At 40.4% G+C, this 26210-nt stretch overlaps 2 protein-coding genes across 3 annotated transcripts; one reads left to right on the plus strand and one right to left on the minus strand.

Annotated features, from left to right (window-relative positions):
* Positions 1-5970: 5970 nt before the first annotated feature.
* On the minus strand, positions 5971-18352 carry psen1 (presenilin 1). 2 transcript variants are annotated; one of them, XM_084913987.1, is made up of 11 exons: positions 18226-18352; positions 16753-16839; positions 15018-15379; positions 14548-14689; positions 13212-13279; positions 12897-13117; positions 11740-11838; positions 9769-9861; positions 8800-8976; positions 7855-7973; positions 5971-7663 (listed from the first exon to the last, which is right to left on the minus strand). In XM_084913987.1, the coding sequence occupies exons 2-11, from the start codon at positions 16786-16788 to the stop codon at positions 7508-7510; spliced, it is 1473 nt and encodes a 490-aa protein (XP_084770113.1). In that variant the 5' UTR covers positions 16789-16839; positions 18226-18352; the 3' UTR covers positions 5971-7507. The 2 variants fall into 2 exon arrangements, with proteins under 2 accessions (XP_084770113.1, XP_084770111.1); XM_084913985.1 differs by having other exon boundaries at positions 15018-15382.
* A 158-nt stretch (positions 18353-18510) lies between these two features.
* Positions 18511-25447, plus strand: LOC146365694 (enhancer of rudimentary homolog). The gene is made up of 4 exons (XM_084913988.1): positions 18511-18633; positions 20474-20561; positions 21129-21249; positions 25162-25447. The coding sequence occupies exons 1-4, from the start codon at positions 18631-18633 to the stop codon at positions 25262-25264; spliced, it is 315 nt and encodes a 104-aa protein (XP_084770114.1). The 5' UTR covers positions 18511-18630; the 3' UTR covers positions 25265-25447.
* The last annotated feature ends 763 nt before the right edge of the window (positions 25448-26210 follow it).

The raw sequence follows: 26210 nt of genomic DNA on the forward strand, positions 1-26210 counted from the left end.
TTACTGAAAATGTTAAAACTAGAAGATACGAGCACAAAAAGGTTGGGTTTTTTTTCCTTTGGGTTTTAAATGCAAAACCAGATCTATAAACATCTCCAAGTATGTAACATGATTATTTTTTTTCCGTCCCACTTCTTCTTTTCCCAACCACAATGTGAAAACTTCACAACCATCTAAAATTATATAGTTTGGGGTTTATAAAAATACAGCTTGGGTGTGATTTGTAGTTGTTTTGAGCCAGCTTTCTACAGTCGACATCATTTGTTTTTCGTCCAGAGAGACACTGTGGTCCAGAAACCTTCCTGAAGTGTTTTGTTGCTGAATCTTTGGCTCCAAAAAGCGCTTTTTTCTCCTTACAATGAAACCTCATTTTAAATCTTTAAGCCAGACTGAGTGGCTCTCAAATCTAAGAATGAATATGTATAATTTCAGTTACCTTCATCTTTAGTGCAAACTTGGCAAACCTGGCACACCTCTCACTCCGCTTAAATTCAGTGGACCATCAATAAGACACTGAGTAACCTCCTGTGGTCCAAATCAAATATACCATCTAGTTATAGCTCTCAAGACGCTGTGTCTTCAATCCAGTGTATGACATTTACAATAACATGTTTCCTATACACTGCACAAGCATGCTTTTATTTTATCACTGGTAAGGCCGTTGTTTAAAGAGACCACAGCAGCCTATTTTGGTAAACGTACTTTAAACCATCAAAAGCAAAAGGACTCATTGCGATATTGTTTGATATATACATTTTCAGACTTATATATCTCACAACACAGCTAGTGCTACTCTCAGAAACCGTGGATCTATGAAAAATGAGCTTGAATAGTCATGACAATTTTGCATAATAATGATCAAGGAAGTGATTTCAGAGCCCATTGCTCATTCAGTGGGCTGGTTCCAGTTATTGTGCAAATGTACTGTTTAGAAGGCTGGGGAAACCTACAGACAGCTGAGACGAAGTGACTCAGATGAGTGATGACAGAAAAAATATTGAGCTAAAATAAAGGTAATAGGTGCACTTTAATTAAATTAAAAACTCTTTAAATCACCTTGACTGTCATTTGGTACATGGTCATTACTATTACTCTTCTTAACAAAGTAGCTCAGAGTTGTTGTCATTGGAAGAAAGCATGCTACACAAGCTTGTTCCAACATGCTTTCATTTGATGACGAACGTCTTTGAACTGGCCTGTTTTTTATCTATATTGTACTCCTCCTAAAGTATTTTTACAATCCAAACAATTTTGATATCTTCTACAGTTTCAACACTGCAAAACTCTCTAGAGTTAAAGGAACTTTTTGCAGTACCACTCACTTTGCACATACTCACAATCAGAGTGTTGATTAGTGTTGGATTTCAACTACTGAGAAAGCTTGTGAGGAATCCTGAAGAGAGGATCCAAAGTCAGGATGCAGTCAGGTGAAACAAGCAAAATGCAAACCTCAGTGACTGAATTCTTCTGTTGTTATCTTACAATAATGTCCTTCATCATCTTGAATATGTTTTGTCCTTGAAGGCAGCGATGTTCCTGCTGTGGGAGGCAAAAGGCCACCTGTGACATGAGTTTTAAACCTACAGTACATGAATCTCAGTGCATGTTTGAAGATCTGTGCTGTGGTTCACGGCAGTGAGCTCAGATTTCAGGGCAAATTAAGGTCCCTGATGTGTTCTGTAGAATATACTAACTGAACATTAACAGGTGAAGATGATTTGAAGTCAGAGTTGTGGAATATTTTTTTTAAAAATCTAGGCACACGTGTGTCATTGCTGTCTCACAAGATGTCAGCAGAGATGTGATTGGTCAAATGTTTTTCAAAACAGCTGTATGGAATTTTACTCTTATGGACAAAAGTACAAGAAAACAACAAAATGCCACAAATAAGATTTGAGAGAGAAAGATTTTTTTGTATAGCTGTCAGCACTGAGTCTCCTCCTTCGCTCTGCCTGAGAAGGCTTAAGGCTACGTCAGCCACGCCCACAGACTGTTTTTGTGGATTGATTTTAAGCCTTGTGGTGATCATCCCTATCTGGGTTTGTTAAAAGTAGGCAAAGGGTGGATTTGACTGAAAACCCAAAAACAATACATGATGAGAGCAATTACAAAGTCACCGCACCCTAACGCGTACCCTGATATATCGTTAGTTTTGCTTTAAATATGACTATAACTTGAAAATGATCGTGAGGTTGTGCTCCTTGAGACTTTAAACTAGCAATTAAAACTTTACAGAGAAAACAAACCAAGTGGAAATCAGGCTCATTTCTCAGAACCTTTTATACAATCGGAATTCCTTTCAAAATCAGTGAAGTCTCCACCTGCTGGCTTTCAGAAAGAATGCATGTTTAATGCACATGTTTGACTACATCAGTTTTTTATGCAGTGTAAAACCATTAAAATTGTAAATTAACATGATGCAAAAAGCCTTAAACACAAGCAACTGTCAGTCTTATATGCATAAGATGTTTAGAATTTAAACATGTTGAACAACAAATCAAAGCACATTTTCTCTGTTTTTCTTGTATTTGCACTCTTTCTGTGGGCGGGAGGGATAGCAAGTTATTTTTAGTCCTTGACACAACCAAAAATAGCTGACCACCCACTTAAAAATAATATCCAGTGGCTTTTATCCTGTAATAACTTTACAGGGAAGTGTATCTTAGCTTCCAGGAATGTTGTTTTAATTATAGAAATCTAATGAGCATAATTCTACTCTGTGCATAATCTTCACCCATTTTCAAGTCCACACTTTCCACATCCACATTTCTTAAAGACTTTCGGTTTTTATTCCTGGTCATTAAGTCTTGTTGCAGCTTTAAAAGGACTCTAAGCCACAGGGTTTAAGTTACATTCAAATTACTAAGCTTTACAGCCACTCTGCCACAGGCATTAAATGTACACATATGTTCACTCTATATGTTAACGGAAACAGCTGTGCCCAGTTTATTTTGCATGCCCACCCAGATTCTAGACATCATCTTCAATGAGCAGTTTTTTGTTCTTTTTCCATTCGCCTTCCAGTCTGGTTTTCCTACAGGACTGGGTCACATCGGGTTCCCACTCTGCGTGTGGGCCCTCAGAGCTGCCTGCTGAGCTTCTGAGCTTGCCTTTCTTTTGCATTGAAGGCATATTTTGTGTCCTGTAGCTGTTCTATAATCTCCTTGGCTTCCTTCATCTCCACAGCGAGCTGGTTGTACTTCTCCACCAGCTCCTGGTTCTCTCGCCGGAGCTCCACCACCAGCTGGCTCAGCTCCTCGCTCTGCCTTCCGCAGTGCGTTTTCAGCTGCTCCATCTCCGACAGTGTCTCCTCCATACGCTTCACCAGGCTCTCCAGCTTGTCCTTGGACATCTTTGATGGTTATTTATTCACCTTTATGGGCTTTTCTGCTCTTTTTGTCCAAGCTTCGTGTCCTCTCTCCCGTGCCGCTGAGTGTCTGCACTTGTTGTCTGCGCAGAGCGATTAACGAAGCCTAATCCTCAATTCCTTGCATGTCTCACATGCAGAAGACGTCCCTCCCTGCACGATAATCTCCTTATTAGCACTATCCTGGGAAACCTCTTACGTGCACAGGTGTGATACACAGCCACAAAGTCTCCTGGCTAAATCGACTCCCACTAGAGGATGACAGTGATTGGCAGATTACCTCAGTTCACTCTGTGGTCTCACATGCCCAGTAAAGGAGCTTAAGCAGCCACAGCCACAGAGGGATATGGAAAGTTATAGCTTTCATGTGAAGTGTTAAGTCTTACTTGCTGGCTTACCATTAGTATTAACCAATATGAATGTGTCCTATGTATGAATCTATATTAATTAAAAGTACCTGCCTGTAGTGTAGGTCCCCCTGACCCCTGTTTCAGATGCTCAGTTGTATTGAGCTCTTAAGATAGATGGTAGAGATTAAAGTAACATCATTATGAGTACCAGGACACAGTGTGTCCAAGCAGAACAATACCCAGCATCACACTACCTCCACCTGGTAGCTTTCTTCCCATAGATCCTGCCTCCTTCTCTTTCCCAGGTAAACTTGCACGCACCACAGTGGGATTCATCCACGTTCCATTGCTCTGTGCTCCACTCTGACTGGTCTATGAGATGCACTCTGTTTCTGTTACTTCTTTTTCTATTGTGCAGACATCACCAGACACACTGATGAGTCTTCGCTGCCCATGACCCTTTCACCAGTTCACTGGTTGTCCTTTCTTTGACCGCGTTTGGTATACACTAATCACTGGATGCTGGAAAAACCTGGTAATATCTGCCATTTTGGTGATGCTCTGACCCAGCTGTCCAGTCATGACAGTCTCACTCTCGTTAATGACTGTTCATCTGCAGAGTTACATCTCACAACTTTTCCAGGTGACATTGTAAAAAGATAATCAGTGTTATTCACTTCACTTGTCAGTGGTTTAAATACTGACAGGTAAATCCCTTCATAGTGTAAACGTCTATGAGGGGATTTACTGCACTTTTCCAGCAAATACTTGCACATCCATAAAGTCTAATTTTTGTGCATTTTCACTTTTAATATTTGCAGTGTCTATATCTATGTCAGTGCAACACATGAGATTTACGTGTCTTTCATTGAAGGGAGAAAGTTAAAATAAGTTTGAATCTTTTTCCCCCTTGGTGAGAAGCCCAAAAGAGCTTCAAGTGCAGGGTAAAACTTAATCTGAACAGAGCAGGTTTCTGGAATCAGTGCAAGGAAAGCATAATGGAATTAACTCGTAGGTGTTCACCGGTCGAGCTGCAGGATTTGCATGCCAGGAGGAGGCCTCACTGAAGGCTTGTTAGGTAAGTCACAGTATGAGGCTAAATATTCTGGGTAAACTGCCATACTGCCACTGTCCCAGCCAGCGAGGCCAAACAATCCCCATGGTGACAGCAAAAGCGGCCAGTGCCCCAGGCTACATGCCAACTGCGTCTGTCAGCCAGCTGGCATCAGGGGATGCTGAGTGCGGGATGCCAGTTTACCAGCACGCCGAGGAATTTCCACAATGTTCCCACCGAGCCGCGTAGTTCTGCGACAGTCTCATGAGGGATTGCTCACTGAAAATCAAAAAAGGCTAAAGTGTTTTTCAACTATTTGAAGGTTGATGATGATCCTGACCTTTGTGGGGAGTGGAAATGAAAAAGAGAACAATCTAGTTTATAGCTTTTGTGCTGAAATGACTAAATATCCTGTTTTGTTTCTATCTCGATTCATCTGCTTAACTAAATATTTGATCCAAGTGCCTGAAGAAGTCACTTGGACAAAATGTTTCTCCCACTGAAAACGCTCCAGATGAACAGAATCAAGATACAGAGACATTAATTAACAATTCTGTTAATTTAGGGAAGCTGTGGCGTAAACCTTACATTTGGTGGTGGCCTGATGCATTAGCTATGAACTGTAAGTAGCAGAAAGAGCAAAGACTTCCAGGACTATAACTGTGGTCCCACCGTTTGTACAGGTTGAGAATGGATATAGAAGCAGATGTCTGATAAGAAACTGCAGCAACAATAAAACAAAAAAGGCTTTTTCAATTTTATTGTTTATTTTTTTTATTTAAAAAAAAAAAAAAAAGAACAAAATTTGAGGAACCTTGCATAACACACATAAGCATGGGTAGGGACAAAAAAAAAAAAAAAAGCCAGTTACCCAGGTTATTCCCAAAAACCAAAAGGGGGGGGGGGGGGGGGAACGGTCTTTTTAAAATGTCGCCTCTTGAATTCTTCTCTTTGCAAGCATGAACCTCTAGTGGAATAACAGAACTGCTGGTCACCCTCCAAAGTAATGTGCAGGCTTTTTGTTCTTACACATATCATATCACTTTTTTAAATTTTTGAATGAAAGTTTTTGGTTTTAATCTGACTAAAGCAGTCTGCTTCATAAGTGGAGATTAAGTTGTTTGCAAATTGAAGTGTCAGATTGAAATAGATGCACTCGTTCACGTATCAGGTTTTGACGCTCAACAACTGCACATCACTGTTTTCACACGCTCGCAGGTTTTAATAAACTGGCAGGAATCCAGTGAATACAGTCATGTCTCTAAAAGTACTGTTTCTTTTCTGCATATGTTGAAAAAAAAACCCCAAAACAAAACATAACTGAATCTGCTTGTAAGTAAAATCTTTTCAGTATCGATGTAGCATAGTTCCAAAAAGCACCAGGCGAGCATCATGAGGGCAGCTATAGCCTAAAGATTCAGAGTTTGTGACCATGTGATCACAGGTTACAATCCCAATCGACAGGTTGGAAAAAAAAATTAAAAATAAAGACAACAAACTTTGAGTCGGGAAAGAGAACAAAAACGATGTTTCTGGCCTACAACAACAACTACTTAAATGCCCTTGAGCAAGGCACTGAACCACCAGCTGCTCCAGCAGAGCTCCTCAGTGGCTGACAAGTCTCAGGTGTGAGTGTGTCACTGTAGTGCTCTTTCCTCCCTCTACGAGCTGCGAATTCAAATCTGATTCCATTTAAAACCGGGGGCAGAAAACTTGGTGAAATGATGTGATGGATGTCACAAAAACACTTATTATTCAGTCCAAGAGAGAAAAGTCTCTACTATTCACATAAGGAAGAGCCTCACATTATCAAAGCATCCATTTCAGCGTACATCAATGTAAATCACACCTGCTTCAGACTTCTGCGTGTCTAAAGTGATTTTTTTTAACCATTCTTAGCAGTGAGAAAAGCACACTCTGGTGACTGATATCTTATACACAATCAAACTACACATTTCTATCTATTATCACTATCATCACTGAGTGTCCATTCGTTTGATGAAGGCTTGGTAATCTTCGGTTTAGTTCGGGGCCAGTGGTAGCTCTGCAGTAATGCAAACAGATGTGACAGGAAGGTTGTTCAAAGTCTTTAAAGGAAGATTTCATGAAAACGTCTCCCTTTGCTCAACAGCTACCGCTAAGGTGTCCCTGAGGAAGGCACCTGCTGTAAAGCCACAGCTGTAGAAGACTGCGGTTGGACTGGGCTTCTCCCAGTTTTGAGTGAGTGTGTGTGTGTGTGTGTGTGTGTGTGTGTGTGTGTGTGTGTGTGTGTGTGTGTGTGTGTGTGTGTGTGTGTGTGTGTGTGTGTGTGTGTGTATGCAAAAAAAAAAGAAAAAAAATAGGGCACTGCTGAGAAAGGAGCGGATGAGCTCTTGTAAAGCTTCCCTGGATAAATAAAAGTAAAAGCTTCCCACTGGGTTTGGACTGCGCCTGAAGCTGTTGATCAGCGAACGAACTGAAGATGAGATCCCAAGCCGAGCGAGAAGCGTCGCTTCTTGGTTTAACACAGAAATACAAAGGTTTAAGAACAGCTGTTGTGGAGAATACGCTCTTTCGGTGCCAGAAAAAAAAGGCAGAGCAAAAACAACTTGTGTCCCAGCATCATGAGCTCTTAGGAGGAGATGTGGGGGCGGGAGGGGCCCCAGCATCGCTCTTTGTTCCCCGGCTGTGAAGGGGCTGCTCTCATGTTGTTGGCCGGAGAGCTATGTGGGTGAGGGTTATCAGGGCAGCGTCCTGCTAAATGTAGAACTGGTGTAGCGCCAGCTTGTCCATGAAGGGCCGTACCAAGTTATCTGTGGCGAAATAGAAGACAAGGCCGAAAAAAATGGAGATGGGCAGAGCGGGGAGTGCTTTCTTGAAGATGGCGAGGAGGAGCAGAGTCAGACATAAGCCCTGCGGGGGCAGAGACAGACAAAATAAAACATTTTGGAAATAGCACACTGAGTAATTGTATACCAAACAAAATCCGTGCTGAAGGAGACAAAAAATTGCTTATTATGTAATCAAGAGGTACTGTGCACAGAGAGAGGGTTGAAGTTGCGGTGAGTCGAGTTTGATACCAAAATAAACAGCTGATCACTCACAATGAGGATGGCTACGAAGCAGGCGAGGGTGGTGTTCCAGTCGCCGCTGGCCGTGGCTGAGGCTTTTCCCACCAGCATGCTGTAGAAGATGAAGTCTCCGAGTCCCAGCTTGACACCCCCTGAGGAGGCAGAGGAACGCCACATTCAGGGTGGAGTCAATTCAAACACAAGTTTTGCTTCAGCCACACACCCTATAACCCTTATAGAAACCTTTCCTTGTGTGTAATTACTGTACAAACAAGATCTCTCACCCCATATTTACTGAAGCTTTAAGTTAAAACGAGCACTGGCCTCAATATAGCACAGAGATGAACACTAGCAATTTCCGTGAATAATCGCTTCCTAATTTTCTCAGTCCCAAAATACTTCCATTCACACATGCCCCCAATTTCACAGAAAAGAACACTTAAAAACATTCCTAAAATGTTTAATGTCTGAGTAGAAGAGGGAAGTGAAAGCTGATGATTACACGCTGAGAAGAGGAAAGCAGACAATGTGAGAATTCACAGGTTTGAATTACCGAACCCGGCTTTTAAATTTTTTACACTTTTAAAATCTAAAAATGACCCTGACGGGTTTTGTTTTTACTTAATAGCTAATCTGGATGATTTAAAGTATGATGCTCAACTCTGTGGAGCACGATAAAATATTTTATGTTTCACCAGGCAGCTGTTTTCAGAAAACGCAGGTAGGATCTTTGCCCATTTTAAGTAATACTTGTAGAATAGAGTGGAATAATTCACCGCTGCAAAGCCACATAGTTGCAGGGAATACTGGGCTTAAATCTGCAATCCTGCACGGACGCCAACGTTAGTAAATATACTTGTTCCATTACTTAACATTCTGTTTATGCTTCCATCTGCCCTGTGCACTTTGTACTACATAAGATCCAGCAGTAACCACACATTAGTCAGCCATAATGTTCAATATTGTATCACCACTTACTCTCCTCATCATCCTCTTCAACAGGAGGACGCGCTGAGGGCATCTGCTGGATTTCCCGTCTGGTCTCCTCGGTGGACTGGAGCGGCCCCAGTCGATGCTCCTGCTGGCTGACCCAGGACTGGGTGAAACCTCCATCGTCCTGTGACGGACTCGATGGGACCGGAGACGCCACTGGTGCTGAAAAAAGATACTAGTCAGGGTTGAAAAGTAACCGTCGAGTAGGGCTATGCGATATGACCAAAATCTCATATCCCGATATAAAACATCTATCGTCCCGATAACGATATAAATCCCAAAATTTTAACATTGTCTGTAAATTCTGTGAATCTCGGGCAGCTCAGCTTGCGTGAAGTGTTTCCAGCTGGGCGTCATGTGAAGTCGAGTGTTTTAACCGATGCATGAAACTATACATTTTTAGTCATAAGTTGTAACGCCGCCGTTTTCTTTGTGAGTATTTATTACATGGCGTGCTGCGGGGAAAAGCCTGTTCTAATGTTTGAGTCTAAGGTTTATTTTTTAGCACCTGATGGCTATTTTTTGCTTCTCATCCGTAAATAATCTGCTCTTTCACGTGATTCAGTTTGTTTTGAAAAGTGTCAACAGGATCTTGAGCTTTATTGTGAAAGGTTTATGTGGAAAATAAACAAGCGGACACCCGATGGTTTGACCGCCGTTGTTGCTAACGACAACGCATAAAAACAGGCGCTTGTCCGTCCGTAGTGTGGTTATATAAAATATAAGAGAAAGAGAGAACTTTAAGAAATTAATATAGCCACTACAGTGACCATCAAAACGATGAAAAAATATTGCCGTAAACAGTTTATTTTGCGACACCGTGAAACAAACGATAGCGTAAAATGAAACGATAGACGTTTTTATATCGTCATCCGATATATATCGTTATATCGAACAGCCCTACCGTCGAGCACCAAAGTCAAGCGCAGTCCATCTCTTTGAATTGTTAGTTACCTTCTTGAGGCTCTTGTTGAGGCGAAGCTGCTTCTGTCGAGTTCCTATTTGGCCTGTCTGTGTCCGCCATGTTGACGAGCCACACCATCGTAGCTGGAGAAGAAGGTTTGGGAGATCGGTTTGTGTTAAGAGCCTTTAAAAGGTAAATATAAGTTAGCAACAGCTGAAGCTAGAGTGCTACAAACACATCTTAAAATGAGCTGAAAACAAAACAAAAAAACTAAACAAAACAAGCACTATATGAAGTTGAAGTGTCCATTAAAGGAAACACCATCTGTTTAAGGGAAGGCAGACAAAGCTTAAATTTAAGATTATTTGAACTATTGAAAGCAGAAGTTTCATTAGAAATAACTGTGCTGAAGATAGCTGAAGTTTCTGATGATATTTAAAAACATTTGAATGTTTGAATGGAGGTGAATGGTTAAGGTCTCACTGTTTAAAGCAGGATGTGTGATACTGACTACATACAATTAGGTCCTTAACGTGTACATGTTCACAATTTTTGTAGTTTTGCCTCCACAAAACCACCACAGAGAATTTTAAACCAAAAAACAATCGAGATGTGACTGAAGTGCAGACTTTCAGATTTATTTCAAGGACTTTAACGCAAGTTGTATTATCATTTAAGTTGCAGCCAATTTTATACAGTCCTACATTTTCTGAGGCTCAAATTAAACTGACATAATCTAAAATATAATGACTGTTTTTACTAATAGGATGAAAATCCTTTGCAGTTAATGACGCCGTGATATTTAGAATCAATGGACATTATTAAATGCTGGCCTTTGCTATAGCTACCTTCAATGCTGCATGTGTGTGGGTCTTTCTGCTCTCCGTTTAATCTGCAGTAAATGAAAAGTAAGCTCCGCTGGTTCTTAGATCTCGCTGAATCAGAGCAGATACTACAGCCCTGTACACTTCACATTCATCCTACTACTATCAGCAGTCGCATCATCATTAAACACTAGTGACCCGATTGTCAGCCAGACATGGCCATAGCATAAAACCACCTCCACCATGTCTGACGGATGATGCGGTTTTCTTTGGCTGATGATCAATTTGTGTCCTTCTCCATACTTTTCTCTTTCAATCATTTTGTTACAAGTTAGTCTTCGTTTTGTTTATCCAAAGATTTTTTTTTTTTCCAGAACTGGGACTCTGGGAGAGTCTAATCTGGTCTTTTTGTTCTTGAGCGTAAAAAGTGTTTTGTACATTGTTGTAAACTCTGTATTTCCGGTTATGAAGACGTCCCCTGATTGTAGACCTTAACAACTGTGCCGAGCTCCTGATGAATGTTCTTCAGGCAGACGTTGCAAAGTTGTTTTCTTAGTGATGAAATTAATTATATTACCATGCTATTTCGCTGGGCTTATATTTAAAATGACAGTGATAAGCTATAAATTACAAATTTACCTCTTTAAATCAATTTTAGGCATTATGTCTGCTTAATTTGTCATGAAATAACAAGAGATGAATTCTCTCCTGTCATTTAAAAGTCCAATTAATTTTGAGCCACTGAAGAAAGGGGACTGTGTATAAAAATACCTGTAATTCCTAAGTTCTTGATGTAATATGCTTTTAAAACCCCTTAAATATCAGCAAAGATCTGCACTTTAAAAACATTACGATTGTTTGAAATTAAATCCACTGTGGTGGTGGTGGTGGTGTACAGGTCCAAAGCTACAAAAACTGTGTTTGTTCAGCAAGTTATGGATTTAACTGTAACACAACAGAAACACTGGAAACATTACATTTAGAGTAGAATCTGTATTTCTTAATCTACATATAAAATCATTTAAAATGCTAAAAATGAAATTAAATCACTTAAAGAAGAGGAAAGAGTTTAAGTATGAGAAGAAAAATAACATTTAAAGTAAACGTACTGAGGATTTCATTTGCCCATCTTTGTTTTAATGCAATAAAATGTTACTAAATGTAGTGGTGTAGGCCTGCGGACATTGTCCATCTTACAAGAATAGATGAGAGCTGGAAAGATGGGCTCATTTCTCTCTTGAGCAGTCTCCACGAGGATCCTCAGAGGCCCTTTGGGACAGAGCACTGCCAACAGATCTGCAAGAGAAAAGATGACAGAGGCCAGAAAAAGGATGTTAGCTACTGAACAGAGGGTTCTTTAAGAAGCCAAATGACCTGATGTGATATCTTCTATGAACAAGGGGCAGGAGCTTAAGTTAACATGTACAATTTCTGGCAGTCCCAAATCTCTAAAGGGTTTACTTCCTAGTTTATTGAAACACGGCAATATTTATGATACATCCAAGTATTACACAACACTGTGATCTGTGACTAAACTCTGGCTCCCAGTTAAATAGTGTTCTTGGAAAAGAAAACTGCCACACTAACAGGAAATCTAATTTGATGATGCTTGATATACCCTGGACTTTGTCCCAGTGCGCTGTCTTTGAGGAAATACACAAATCAAGACAAAAATATTAAGCAAGCTTTCGGGCAAACACACTTCCTATTTATTTTTCTATGGCATACACGCAAAGTGATTTAAGCCTGGAACACTAACTCAAAAATTCCTCTGTGACTGACACCTAATCTATCTAAATGTTTCTTGTTGCCACCACTGATTTGACAGTTTGAGCATCTGTGTGTGCTCTCTGGATATCAGGTTTGGCTTTTAGCCCTTCTGCCCCCACATTTCCATTCCTCACAGACTTTTCACCCCATTTTCAAGTACTTTTGTAAATGTTTTAGCTCTTGAGAAACATTCTTCCCTCTAGCAACGAGTTATTTCGACACTTGCATACATACCACTGCAGAGAGAAAAAATGTTCCTATAAGTAAGAATACATTTACACAGCGGTGTTTAGTTAAAAGTGTAACGGATTGGTCAAGATTAGGTTTTATTTCAGAGTTTATTCATTTATCAAAAATATAGAAAAGGCTCAATTGCTTAAAAAGTTTTTGTTTAAAAATCAAAAGTTTTTATATCTTAAAAGTGACATTTTAAAGTTTAGCTTTTTTCCCCCCCTCCATGCTTTTATCCAGCGCAACCGCTAAAAGAAACCAGATGACTGGACATTAGCACACAAAAACATCTTCAAAGGTTTGATGAAGACTTTAAAGAACACAGAGGTCAAAAAGCAGCGTGCGAGACTTACCGTAGACAGATATGACAGCTAATATGAGCCAGGCAGTCCACTCTGGCAGGTACTTGATGAAAACCAGGGCCATCAGGGCACTGATCATGATGAGGTAGGCCTGCTGGAGCCGTAGAGGTCCCTTCCAATGAATACACATCATCCCCACCACTCCGAAATTCCAGATTATTATCGCTAGGGTTACGTAGTCCATGGCCAGATTGTAGGTCTTAAAAACCTCTCTGTTTGGACAGAGTGAAAGCATAATGAATTAAACTGCTTGACACTTTGAAATGTTTGTAACAACTGCATTAAAAGTTAAGTTGTGCAGCTTACTTGAGGTAAATGTAGGAGAAGAAGAAGAGCAGGAGGAGAGAGGAAAGGAAGAGCCAGCCTTGGATCACCTGTGAAAACAAAAATCTGCATTATTTACAGAATATTTCACAGAATCTGTGCTTGTAAGACTCTGTATCTAGAATTTGATTTAAACTACAATATTTGACCCAAAAGGAGTCGCCTTTGGGTCTTTAATGAAAATTTGAGTCTGTTTAATCTCTCCTCCTGAAACATTTTTACTTCAGGGTATGACCAAAATATGTGATTATGGTCACTAATATGTGGCTCACATTTTCTCCAACAGTCATTCAACTCAATTTCTGCTACCATTTCTTCCACCCTAAAAATCTCGTGTAATGGGAGTTGGTTCACTGATGTACTCCAGTCCATGCTCTTACCACTTATCCTGTAGTATAGCTGCATTTGCTTTACCAGCAGAAGGTTTGTGGGTGGGGCTTCTGTGGTCACAGAGCAGTGTTCATGAGATGACCGTATGAGAGATGTTGTATTATTGCCATCACATACAGCCCAAGAATAGCAAAAATTGATCTGTGTTTGCAGCAGTCTGAAGCCTGTGCTTTTAGCGCAGACGGTTTACTTTTATATATGTTGCAAAGCCATGTTTAATACAAGGTAGACCACGGGAAACACAATGGACAAGCAGAAAACAGCATCAGTGAGAGCTGTATTTGTATTTGTGATCACTCCATGATTAAATTGCTATATATTTCATCACACTTAATCCCTGTATTTTTTATTTTAGTCTCCAACTCAATGTGTAAATGTATCCATTATGCTGTGCATTCTAGCAATGGAAAGGGAAAACAATGGTGTCTGTTTCTTATAACTACTTTCTGCTAATTCAACAAAAATTATGAATGCAAAAGTCAAGTATTGATTAAAAACTAAACCTTTCAATAATAATGAAGGAGCTTTGATAAAGGAAGCAGTGATTTCGAGCCACACCTTAACAACTTTATTTTGTTTCTAACACAGTCACAGTTCCTGAAATCATATTTCTACAACTTGACTGGGGATCTACACCAACTGACAGACAACTTAAAACATGTTTTGTGTTGGGTGCTTTTCCACAGGAGATTTCTGTATTTGTTTTTTTATTGTTTTTTTTGTTTTGTTTTTTTATCTAAACCGTACAGCTAAATAACAAATTATCACGAACACTATGTTCCTAGTGAAACTATGCCTTTCCAACTTTAACAAGTTTAAACACATCCTGTCAAAAAGCCTTGAAACATTAAGTGTTTTTACACTCTAGGGTGCAGCTAATAAGACTATATACGTGGTGCAGCAAGATGTTAGAGGTGTTAATCTGTACCTTGTAGCAGCGGTACTTGTATAACATCACCAGCACCAAAGTCATAACGATGATTACAGTGATCATGATGGTGGCATTCAGAATGGAGTTGAGGGCTCTCTGTCCTACTGTGTCTGTATCTTCAGGGAATGGTGTGTAGATCCTGAAGTGACACACACACACACAGTACAGTTACAGTTTTGGAGCAGATGATTCAGGGGCATTAAAGTATTCAGAAAAACTAAAGATATGTAAGATTATCTTTCTGTGGTTTGAGCCAAATTCAGGCTCTCTATAAAGATCTTAAGCATTAACAAAGCTACACGTATTACTGTCTACATGCCCAAAGGATGGACACAAGCACATTACATTATCTATACCTAGTGGCAGTTCTCCTGCACTGCATGTCATTCAAACAGAGGCTCTAATGTGAGCCTTGGATCATCTCATTTCCCTATTACAATCAGTGTGAAATGGGTCATAGCACTTACAATCTCTGCCCGTCATTCTGGGTGTAGAAGCTGACAGATTTTATGGTTGCCACGACGACCACCATGCAAAGCGTCACTGGGACAAAAAGCATGATGACATGCTTGGCCCCGTATTTCAAAGTCAGCTCCTCATCCTCCTCCTCCTCCTCTCTTTCCACCACTCTTGGAGCGGGAGCAGCGGGGGGCTGCCCATTCTGCTCCGGGCTGGTGCCATTGCCACCTCCTCCACCGCCACTATCACCTCCTCCTCCAGTTCCAGCTCCAGCACCAGCTGCTGAACCTCCTCTGGACCGCGCTCTGGGCACACCAGTTTCTTGTGGTTTCTGGGTGGAATCTGGGGATCTGTTAGCCTCCTGTTGGCTCTGCTGATCCAGGAAAACAGCCATATTTGAAATGTGTGAAAAACAAACAAACACACACAGTTATGCCTCCTGTTACTAAATAAAATTCCCTCAGACAGTTTTATCAGCCCCTACCTACTATGATAGAGTTCAAAAATGTATCTTACATATACATAATGAAATCTCAGAACTAAGATTTTGCCACACAAATGTCTAGTGGTGTACACATTTGCCTAACAAGTGAAAAATCCCCAGATCAATCACAGGAGGAGACACAAATCCCTTTAGGGTTGTGCCAGGAACGCTGTGGTGACTACCTAATGAATAAAGAAGCAGCCAAAAGTAGTTTCTTCTTTATATTGGCAAATTAAATGTTTTCATTTAGCCACTTTATTTGCTGAAATTGAAAACAAATGCACACCAAAATGTGAAAGATTAAAACTAAATGTTATCAGACGATCCATATGTGCACTTAACTGGCTCACCGCCTCTCTTGCTCCAAGGATAACAGCAGCGTGCTTGTTCCCACTCACCCTGAGGATCTGTCCCGCCAGGACAAAATAAGGACGCAACTCAAGGAGACTGTGTGAACTAAAACTGTCAGGCTGCCAGACGAGTCGAGACATGCGGCAGCCTAGACATGAAGCAATTGTACCAGGTACACAGAAATGAAGACAGGAGGCGTCTCCAGAGATCTGAGTAGTGAAAGCTGCCAGAGCTTTTAAACAGGCTGCTGTGCAGAAATGACCTCGCTGTGTGGTATGCTGCTTTGTGTCTCAGTCCTGGGAATTAGGCCAATATTGGTCCCAAGGACAAAAGAGATACAGACTGCTTTTCTGAATAAATTAACCAGGTATGTAGTGATACTGTAACAGCACGCCCTTCCTAGCCAGACTTGTCACTCTGACAAATCTGGCTGGAAGACAGAAACAAAGTGTTCCCTTAGCTGAAATATAGATGCAGTGTATGAGTTCAACTGTTGTAGAGCACGAGGCTAAGCACTGTTAAGTGCACTATGACAGTAAAAAGGGACTTTGACTTATTCACTCCACTAAGGAGGAAATGCCTTTGTTTACAGTAACAGCAAACTTCAGAGCACAAAGCCAACTTGTTCCTAAAGCGTCTATGTATGATTTAAAGGTTAATGGTTGTGCTGTCAGTGGAAACACACTGCTCCTTATCAGAATATAATCACCCTGTCCTGGACAATTTACTGTAACAGAGACCAAATTAAATGATTCAATTAAAACTACTCAACAGCACATGATGTTACAAAATGACTACGAAACTTTACTTCCCTCTTACTGAGACTCTTGTGTGGCAATCATTAACCACTACATTAACATAGACGGATATAGCATTAGAGCCACTGTGAAACTTTATTTCATACTGACCATATTGTTTTCGATATCCTCTGCATTGTTCGCCATTGTTGGCTCGGTGGACTCTTGTCCTCACATGCAAACCGGAACTTTTCAACCCTGATGAAAGAGAAGTGGGTCAATAGAGCATATAACCACCAACACAGGAATAAATCAAGCGTGTAAAGACAGAGAGAGTCATGTTTTGTGCAGATTATAAACTAGATTAGGCAAATTTGTTAGGTGAAATGAAAGGGACAGTGACAAAAATAAATTAATCAGAAAACATGTTAAATATCAGTGAATATCAGAGTTCCATTGCGTGTGCATGTTGTTACAAAACACAAGACCAATATGGGTGTCGGTTAGCTCACAGCATGAACATGCAACCATATGCCGCAGCGGCCCAGGTTTGATTCAGATCCAAAGCCCTTTGCTGCTCATCTTAACTACTTTCCTGTCTACCGGTCACTGTAAAAATGTTAAAAGTCAACCTAAAAATGCATGTTAAAAAACCTAAGACCCATATAAAATACTAAAGTAGCACTAATTAAGTGGTAGGAATTTACTTAGTGGTGGAATTCAGTGTTTCACAGAGTTGGAAATCATTTTAAAGGACAATTTCACACTTTTTAAAAATACATTCTTCTCATATTTTAAACAGTTCCAGTTATTTCTCAAATATATTACCTGTGAAATCGTTTCGAGGACTTATCAGTCATTCCATATTAATGAAAACATTTTAAATACTAGGATAAACCTACCAGGCTTAAATAACAACCTTGATTGTGCTGAATTATGTCGATGTGTCTATCTTTCAACAGAGGGGCCTTTCTTATTGTAAAATAAGGAGGAAATGGATTTTGATAAGACTTCAGTTTTAAGAGATAACAACACGATATGTCAAGGTAACATTTGAGCCACAAATTAGCCTTGGTCGAACTTCAATCAATCAATCAATGAATATATACAAAATGTGTGTGTGTGTACACACACATTTTGGGGGGAGGAGATCAGACAAGGGCAGTGTTCACTTCACAGCCATTGTGTACAAGAAGAATGATTACGCTGATTAGTAACTCTTCTTGTGTATACAGAGACTCGTGAGAATTGTATTTGAACCTGTACTTGAAGACTTGAAGATATATTTGAAGGCCATAAAAAAAACCAAAAAAAAACAACACATCTATAGGAATGTAACGTTCACGTTGCCGATTACACGCCGGGAAATCCAAAATCTGTATTATTTGATCCCTTCTTCTTGCTGACTTTACATGCCTATCAGAGAGAAACCAGTAAGCTGTAACGTTGATTATCTAGCTGTAATAACTACTCACAGAGGTCATTTTTAATTGGAGATTCGCTAAAATGGCTAGTTAACGATAGCCAATAATCTAATAACGATAGAGCAGGCTGCGACCGCTGCGGGTGGTTAGCGCTGGGTAAGTTGCGTAACCCAAATTTCAAATGGTTCCTGAAAAGGTCCCTTAAAAGAATGACACTTACCTGCTATGAACGCAAGATAATTTGCTTAATTTGGGGGTTCTCGAGTCAGGTTTAAACCCGGGTACTTTCTCCTCTTTGTTGTTCCTGTGTTCTCGCAATACATCCGGCTGCTGCTGGAAACTACTTCCTGTAGAGTCAGCGAGCGTTCAGGATCAAAAAACAGTTCGAGATTTGTTTGTAGTCTTTGTTTTGCCAACCTCGTCGAATTAAATAAATTCTCAGGATGAAATGTTAGCTTTTATCGCCATACCGAAGCAGTGATAAGAAACCGAAACAAATAGCTTGAATTAAAATAGCGCATTTTGTTCTCAGCTGGTTGTTCTTCCGGGTAACAAAGGTCAACAGAGGAGAAGACGCAAGGAGCTAAGAAAATCTGCAGAGAGCTACTCAAAAGCGTCAGAAAACATGGTTAGTACGTTTTGATGCACTGTTTGCAGGAATGATTTGTACGAAGAGCAAAAGCAGTGCCTCGGTTTTAGCGGGTCATTTCAGCAGAGCCGGGTTTGTTGTAAAAACGATTTGTAACGCATAGTTAGCATGAGTGGGCGTTTGGCTGCAACAAACCTCTGAAGAAATGAGGCACATTCACGACTGAGAGACTAGCAGCCTGAGGCGAAAATATTATTTTAATTACTTTTATTAACAGTTTTTTGCCACTTGCTTATCGCCTAAAGAGAGTTTTACTTAGCACTGAGACGAATAGTTTGCTGTAGGCTTAGGTGTACGTCTATTTGTTTATAATTCATTTCAAAATGGGCCGTTTGGATTTTGAAACATTTTTGTCAATTTTTTAAATTGTTGTTGTGGTTGGCCCCCAATATATTAATATTCCTCCATCAGTCCTAAATTTTCATGAGAATTAGTCATTCTAGGTTAATGAGCCAGATAAGATTCTAAAATTGCGTAGTTTTTACAAACAAAACCAAAATATTGCATTTTAATATACCATGTGTAATAACTTGATTATAACAGATGGAATGTATTTGTTGAATGTAATGTAGTTATTTATTTAATACTCAATGTGCCTTATATTGAAAGACAATTACATTAAATAAAAGTAAAAATGTTTGAAAATTAGTAACGTAAGTGACAGAACTGTGCAAAAGTCTTAAGCCACTCCTCATTTCATTATGTTTTGCTTCCAGTCAGCCAGAAATTTCTGTACTATTTTTAAGGGGTTCTTGAGCAGCAGTCCTCCAGTCTGAGTTACTGAGTTAAGAGTTACTAGCTGAAAACTTGGCATATCTTAGCATGCCGTGCAGAGTGCATGGAAGAAAATTGAGGAAACCTGACAAAATAAGTGGTAGGATATAACTTTCAGACCAGATATCTGAAAGTTATATCCTTAAGAAATAGCAAATAAATAAATAATTCCAACAAAGACCCGACACAGGATCTGAGAGATGCATTTGACCCTTTAGTTGTTCCATCTACTGTTCACTGGGTTCATCAGAAGTGGTCTCAGTGAAAGGGTGGGTAATAAGAAGCTATTCTTAAGATGGGTAAACAGGAAGAAAAGGCTGAGGTATTCCATATTATACAAAAACTGGAGTAAGAATCAATGGGAACAGGTCAAATTTGCTTCTTATGAAGCAAATTTGACATTTTTTGTACAAATTATCATTAATATGAGGAGACCTCAGGAGAAAGTGACCACAGTGAGTGTTTTGCAGTTTAGGGCTGCATTTCAGCCAGTACAATTGAGAAATATGTCCAATTTGATAGAATTATGAACACAAGTAGCACAGATGTTGATCTACTACGTAAAACCATCAGCAGTGCATCTGATTGGCAACACCTTAATTTTTCAGCATGACAATGACCCAAAAAAACACAAGCAATACAGTAAAAGCATACCTGGGTAGAAGAACACACTGTAGAACACTATCAGTCATGGATTGGCCTCCCCAGAGCCCAGGCCTCATTATTACTGAATCATTGTTGTATCATGTTGACATGGATTGGGGGGAAAAAGGTAGTCAACGTCCAAACAATGGCTTTGAATGTCCTTCAAAGAGCCCTGCAGAGCTATTCCTGAAGGCTACTCAAAGACATGACAAGAAGCCTAAGATGGTCAGAGCAAATATTGACTTTCATGCTTCTTAGAACTATAAACTGTTTTTGCCTCAGATTCTATATTCACACAGAAGTACACCCCCCACAAACTAACAAAAAAAGACATTTGAAGATGTTGAATTGAGAAGGTGACTTGTATTATCAGACTAACAATAAGTATTTTGTTTTTCAGTCTCACACCATACTTCTGGTACAGCCCACCAAGAGGCCGGAGGGAAGGACCTACGCTGATTATGAGTCAGTCAATGAGTGTATGGAGGGTAAGCTGGTGGTTCTTTGTTCTTTTGTGTATTGCCTTTTCTTTCAGTGATATGTAATTCCACTCCACAGTTCCAGGCTTTCATTGTTTACATGTACACAGCTTACGTGCATCCACCTGAAACTTTAGTCAAACTTGGAAACATCATGGAAACTTTACTATCTATCTTGAGTCTGTAGTGTTAAAATATTAAGGGAAACTGGTTATTTTCACCCGACATGTATGCAACTTGTGTTTACTTACGTGAGAAAACTTTTGGTTGTAGTGGTCAGGCAGTTCAACTAAAACTGTCCAGTAAACTCTGGTCATTTGACAAGTAATTGTCAAATAAGGATTTCATATGGTAATAATCTCCTGTTTCTAGTAGCAAAGTTATCTTTCTTTGACTTTAGGAAGGAATTAATCTGTTATGTTATTATTTTTACTGCAGTATTTCTAATCATAGACTTTTCAGGTATTTATTTTGTAAGGTATTCCTTATTTGCATCAGAAATCAAAACATTGTCAAGTGAATATGGAAATATTTACTCATTGTGAGTGTAACATAGCATATTTCCCCCCTGCACAGGTGTATGCAAGATGTATGAGGAGCATTTAAAGAGAATGAACCCCAACAGTCCGTCGATAACATACGATATCAGCCAGCTGTTTGACTTTATTGATGACCTGGCTGACCTCAGCTGTTTGGTGTAAGTTTAATGTTAAATTATTAAATTGTTTGTCATATCCAGCCCTGTGCATGTCTTCTAAACCTATGTATGTGCAAAGCATAATTAACTGATGGTAGAGAATGATCAGTTTTTTAAAAAACCAAGAGGAGTCAATAGAGTGTTAAAAGTGTTTGCCACATCAGTGCATTCAGTTCATGATTCTGCTTGCTAAAGCTGCTGGGCAGGACAGATTTAAAAAGGGGGGTGGGGTTCTATAAAAAAGAGAAATAAGTCTTGATGCATGCTCAATCATCCAGGTAAAGAAATCCCAAAAAGTTGATTCTGTTCATCTGGATGTAGCGTTTTCAGTGGAGGAATCGTTTCGTCACTCAAATGACTTCGTCAATCTCTGCTGAATGCAGGTTTCCCCATCCCTATAAACCGTGGAACCATGGAACGTGTCCTCTCTGGTGGGGAAGGAGCCTCAGCTAGTGTGTGAGGTTGAGAGGTACTGGCTGGATAAGGTCAGGCTCACCTAAGCGCACGCACAGCTTAGGCTCCAGAACCAGTCTCGTGGAAAGGGCCCAGACTCTTTCTCAGTCGGGAGTTGCCCTTGGTGAGAGGCGGCGGCCTGGGGTGGGTATCTTAGCATCCACTCGGCTTGCTGCTTGTACAGTGGGGTTTTTCCCAGTGGGTGAGAGGGTTTGTTCCCTGCACCTTCTGGTTGGGGAACAGGTCCTGACTATTGTCTGCTCCTATGCGCTGAACGACAGTTCAGAGTACCAAGCCTTCTTTGGAGTCCCTGGGTTGGAGTGTTTGAGGGTGCTCCACCTGGAGACTCTTTCTTTTTACTGGGAGACTTGAATGCTGACGTGGGTAATGACAGTGAGAACTGGAGGGGAGTGACTGGGAAGAACGGCCTACCAGATCTGAATTCGAGTGGTGTTCTCTTACTGGACTTCTGTGCAATATATCTGAGGTCACTGAGACATATTATCAATTCCTTGGTGGCAGGGCCCTTGTGGTGGATAGGGTTCGCCCTGAGTTCCTGAAGGACTTGGCCCACATAGCTGGCAATAAGTCAGACCCCAGTGGGTTTTGGACTCTGCCAGGGCTGCCTTGGCATCTTGTGGTGGCCTCCAGCTCACACTGGAGTGGTTTGCACCCAAGTGTGACGCACGGGAATGAGAATCAGCACTCCAAGTCTGAAGCCGTGGTCCTCAGCCGGAAAAGGGTGGAGTGCCCACTCCTGGTCAGTGACCAGTTACTTTAACTCCTCCACTTGGGGCAGTATCTTGGGTTCTTTTCACGAGTGAGAGAACAGGAGATCGACAGACCGGTTGTTGCTGTGGCTACAGTGATATGGGCACTGTACTGGTCGGTCGAGGTGAAAAGGAGGTTGAGAATAAAAGCGAAGTTCTCAATTTACTGGTCAGTCTACGTCCCTGCCGTCACCTGTTGTCAGGAGCCTTGAGTAGTGACCAAAAGAAAGAGATTGGGGATAAAAGCAGTGAAAATTAGCTTTCTCCAAAGGGTAGCCTAACCCTTCCCTTAGAGAGGGTGAGGAGTTCGGCCATCCGGGAATGGAACAGAGTAGAGGCGCTACTCCACCACATCATTAGGAGCCAGTTGAGGTGGTTCGGGCACCTTAAAAGGATGCCTCCTGAATGAGGTGTTCTGGGCATGTCCCACTGGGAGGAAGTCCTGGGGCAGACCCAGGACATACTGGAGAGGTTATATCTCTCAGCTGGCCTGGAAACACCTTGGTGTTGGGGAGAGGGAGGTCTGGGTTTCTCTGCTTAGGCTGCTCCCCCTGCAACCTGGCCTTGGATAAGCGGAAGAAGATGGATGGATAGGTCAGTACATGGACTCTGCGCCCAAACCAGCGTTCCTCCCTGTCCAGGATGCGTACATCCTTATCATTGAAATAGTGGCCACTGGCCTGTAGGTGTAAATAGACTGCAGAGTCCCCTGGCCTGACGAGTTAGCTCTTCTGTGTTGTGCTATCCACTTAGTCAAAGGTTGTTTGGTTGCCCTGATGTATAAATCATGGCAGGTTTGTGTCGGGGGACCGGATCCTTGTGGTGGACCACTTTTTAGCGCAGCATGTTTTGGGGATGTTTGTGGATGTGTTATGCTCCAGGTAGTCCAGGAAGGATGAAGGACAAGTGCTGCCTAAGCGAAAACCTTTAGTGATCCCTTGTGTGTCAGGAGTATCGGAAGAGTTTAGATGCATTTTCTCTAGACACCACATCTCTGTGGCTTTCAAACCTCACAGCCCATCATTCATCAGTGGTGCTAGTTTAAGTCATTATGCAAATTTACTGTTTATAAGAGACTGAGACTGAAGAAGTCACTTGGATGAGTGACATTTCACCCACCGAAAACAGTACAGCCAAATGAACAGAATCAACTTTTTGGGGCAATAAGACAAGTGATTAAGAAATGAGATGAATGCTGCAGAAACTCGTTAATCTCTGGATTCATCACACAGAGCAGTGAAATGTGTTTTAATTCAAGTTAATTATTTTATCACTGAGTGCGCTCTCAGGGATGCTGTTTATTCTAAAGTGATAGCAGCAAATTAAGAGCTCTAAAACTTTAAACCAGATACATTAACATATTAAATGCTACTGTCCCATTGCCTGATAGAGGAGATGTAGAAATCACTTTAGTTTCTCGGCAGATCAAAGTGAAATAATTTTTTTTGATTGAACAGGTATTCTTGCAGTGTGTTCTGTATTTTAGTAGCTGCAGTTCCACCAGGCTAAATGAGGCTTAACCGCAGATTAGGACCGAGTATAACAACATTTATGTAATTTATGCATCACAAAATTAATACAAGTGCATTTCCATGACAATGTGGTGTCCAGTTTGCACTTTACTTACTGTTTTTAGGTTCAGCTTAACAAAATGCACATATAAACTTATTTCTCCAGCAGAGGATCTATATTGTGCTTACAGCATGCTGTAAGTAAAAGAATCAGTGAAAACGTGGCACTTTCACACTATTTTAAAACTAAACCTGCTCCCCAGGTTATGTGTTCAGCATAAGTTACCATGGTGATTTAACCAGGTAAAAAGAGAGCCACCCACGACATAGAAAATAACTGTCTAACCTATTAATCTCATTTCATTGTGCACCCTTCAGGTGTAAGAATTTAGATGAGCAATGTTGACAGACTCAAAAAAAAAAAGATATTACAGTTATAGTGGTACACTTGATGTTTTGTATTCTTAAAGAAAAACAGATCAGCCCCTCCTCGAGCTAAAATCTGTCCTCAAATTATTTAGAACCCATATCTTTTGATGATGACAAATCAATGACAGTCCTTTTTTTTTTTTTCCCCCCCAATCTTTTTGTCATCTGCTGGGTTTTCTTATTTCCTTCATTTAGATTTCTCCATCACAAAGCTGCCAAAACATGTATATAATTCATAGAGCAACCCTGCAGGGATATTTCCAGCAGTTTTCTAACACAGTTTGATTTGAAACAAAGTCTTTAGCAGTAAGTTCGCCTTCTAAAAAGAGCTTGTTTCCAGCTTTTTTTTCTGCTGCATTTGGCAGGAACAGGCACATCTCAGCATCAGTGTTTCTATTAATATTTTTTTAATGCTCGTGGCAGTGAGTGAAAACCACATCAAGCTTTATAGAGATGTAGAACAAGCCAGCTGCAATAACCTGCCCACAGGTGATTTAGGGCAATTTGTTATTCTTAATGTGGGGAGTTCAAGCTCATTTATTCAGGCAAGATTACTCTGTTTGAGTTCCTCTGAGCTAATCACAGCTCGCAAAAAAGACAAATCTAGAAGAACAGTCCCTACTTAGGTCACTTATTTGCTCATGTTGGGTGTTTTTAAAAAATAAGGAGTTACATGTTTTCATTAAAAAAAAAACTGGGGGGGGGGAGAAAAACATTGAAACTGAATTTAATTTTTGGTGCTGCCTCAGGTATCGTGCTGACACGCAGACGTACCAGCCGTACAACAAGGACTGGATCAAAGAGAAGATCTACGTGCTGCTGCGGCGTCAGGCTCAGCAGGCAGCGCAGTGAAGCTTCTGAGGAGGTGGAGGGTGGGGGGGGGGATCAGAATTATTTTTCCTGTCTTGAACTTGTTTTAAAAGTTTTAAGTAACTTGTTTTCAGAAGTTTTTGACTTTTTTTCTCATCTCATGTGGGGGGATGTATTTTGTATTTTATTGTTGGACTTAATAAAGTTTCTCTTTAAATAGCAAAACTCCAGACTCTCGTCTTATTGTCCTATGTTCTGTGTTCTGTCTCTTCTTTCTTGAATTGAATAATTTTGCTCATCTTTTATTTATTTATTTATTTATTTTTATCTCTGTCATATTTCCTTTAGTGGAATTTTTTTGTTTTCTTGCTAGTTTTATTCTTAATATGTCTTTCATCTACACTCCCTCTTGAACAGCATGTCAGCTGTAGAAATGACTGACTTTAGAGTACTCGTGAAGTTTTCCCCTTTTTGCCGCTGCTTTTCTGTTTACATTATTCTTTTTTGTAATTGTGTTCTTTTACTGCCTTGTTCCTCATTTTCTGCACTATTTATTCTCCCCCTCTCCCTTCTGCTATCAATTTGTCAAATGTAGAAACGTGCTGCTGAGAATGATTATTTGCCTTTCAGTCCTGCACGTTGTGAGGCTTCCAGTTTTGGCTCAACAATACAAAAGCAAATAAGCTTAACAAAGCAAATAAGCTCTTTGTTTAAAAAAGGGGGTTTCAAAAAGTATGGACTGATTTACATGATTTTTTTTCTTTGTTATTATTATTAGAGGTGAGACTTGGCCCAACTAGATGCAGGGACTGAATTAATGAATAGCTTGGAGTTATTTTTCAGCCTTAATAGAAGTGTGCAATCTCATTCTGCTCATTTGTCCAACCTCTTCTTTTTATTTTTCTTGCTTGCTTTAGGAGTTGCCACAGTTCATCGTCAGCCTCCATCTCACATTATCCAGCATCCTCTTCAGTCACACCAACCCTCT

The sequence above is a fragment of the Perissodus microlepis genome, chromosome 19 (genome assembly GCF_051167445.1).
Source record: "Perissodus microlepis isolate ML-2025 ecotype Zambia chromosome 19, ASM5116744v1, whole genome shotgun sequence".
Lineage (NCBI taxonomy): Eukaryota > Metazoa > Chordata > Actinopteri > Cichliformes > Cichlidae > Perissodus > Perissodus microlepis.

Excerpts from the sequence above, each read along its gene's own strand:
- LOC146365694 (XM_084913988.1), top strand. Across the intron at positions 20,562-21,128 it reads AGTCAATGAGTGTATGGAGG|GTGTATGCAAGATGTATGAG; the intron begins GTAAGCTGGTGG and ends CCCCCTGCACAG. Across the intron at positions 21,250-25,161 it reads GCTGACCTCAGCTGTTTGGT|GTATCGTGCTGACACGCAGA; the intron begins GTAAGTTTAATG and ends GTGCTGCCTCAG.
- psen1 (XM_084913985.1), bottom strand. The coding sequence starts at position 16,788 with ATGGCGAACAATGCAGAGGATATCGAAAACAATATG. Across the intron at positions 9,862-11,739 it reads TCCAGCTCTCATCTATTCTT|CTACGATGGTGTGGCTCGTC; the intron begins GTAAGATGGACA and ends CTTCTTCTCCAG. Across the intron at positions 7,974-8,799 it reads TGAAGAGGATGATGAGGAGA|GGGGTGTCAAGCTGGGACTC; the intron begins GTAAGTGGTGAT and ends CTGCCTCCTCAG.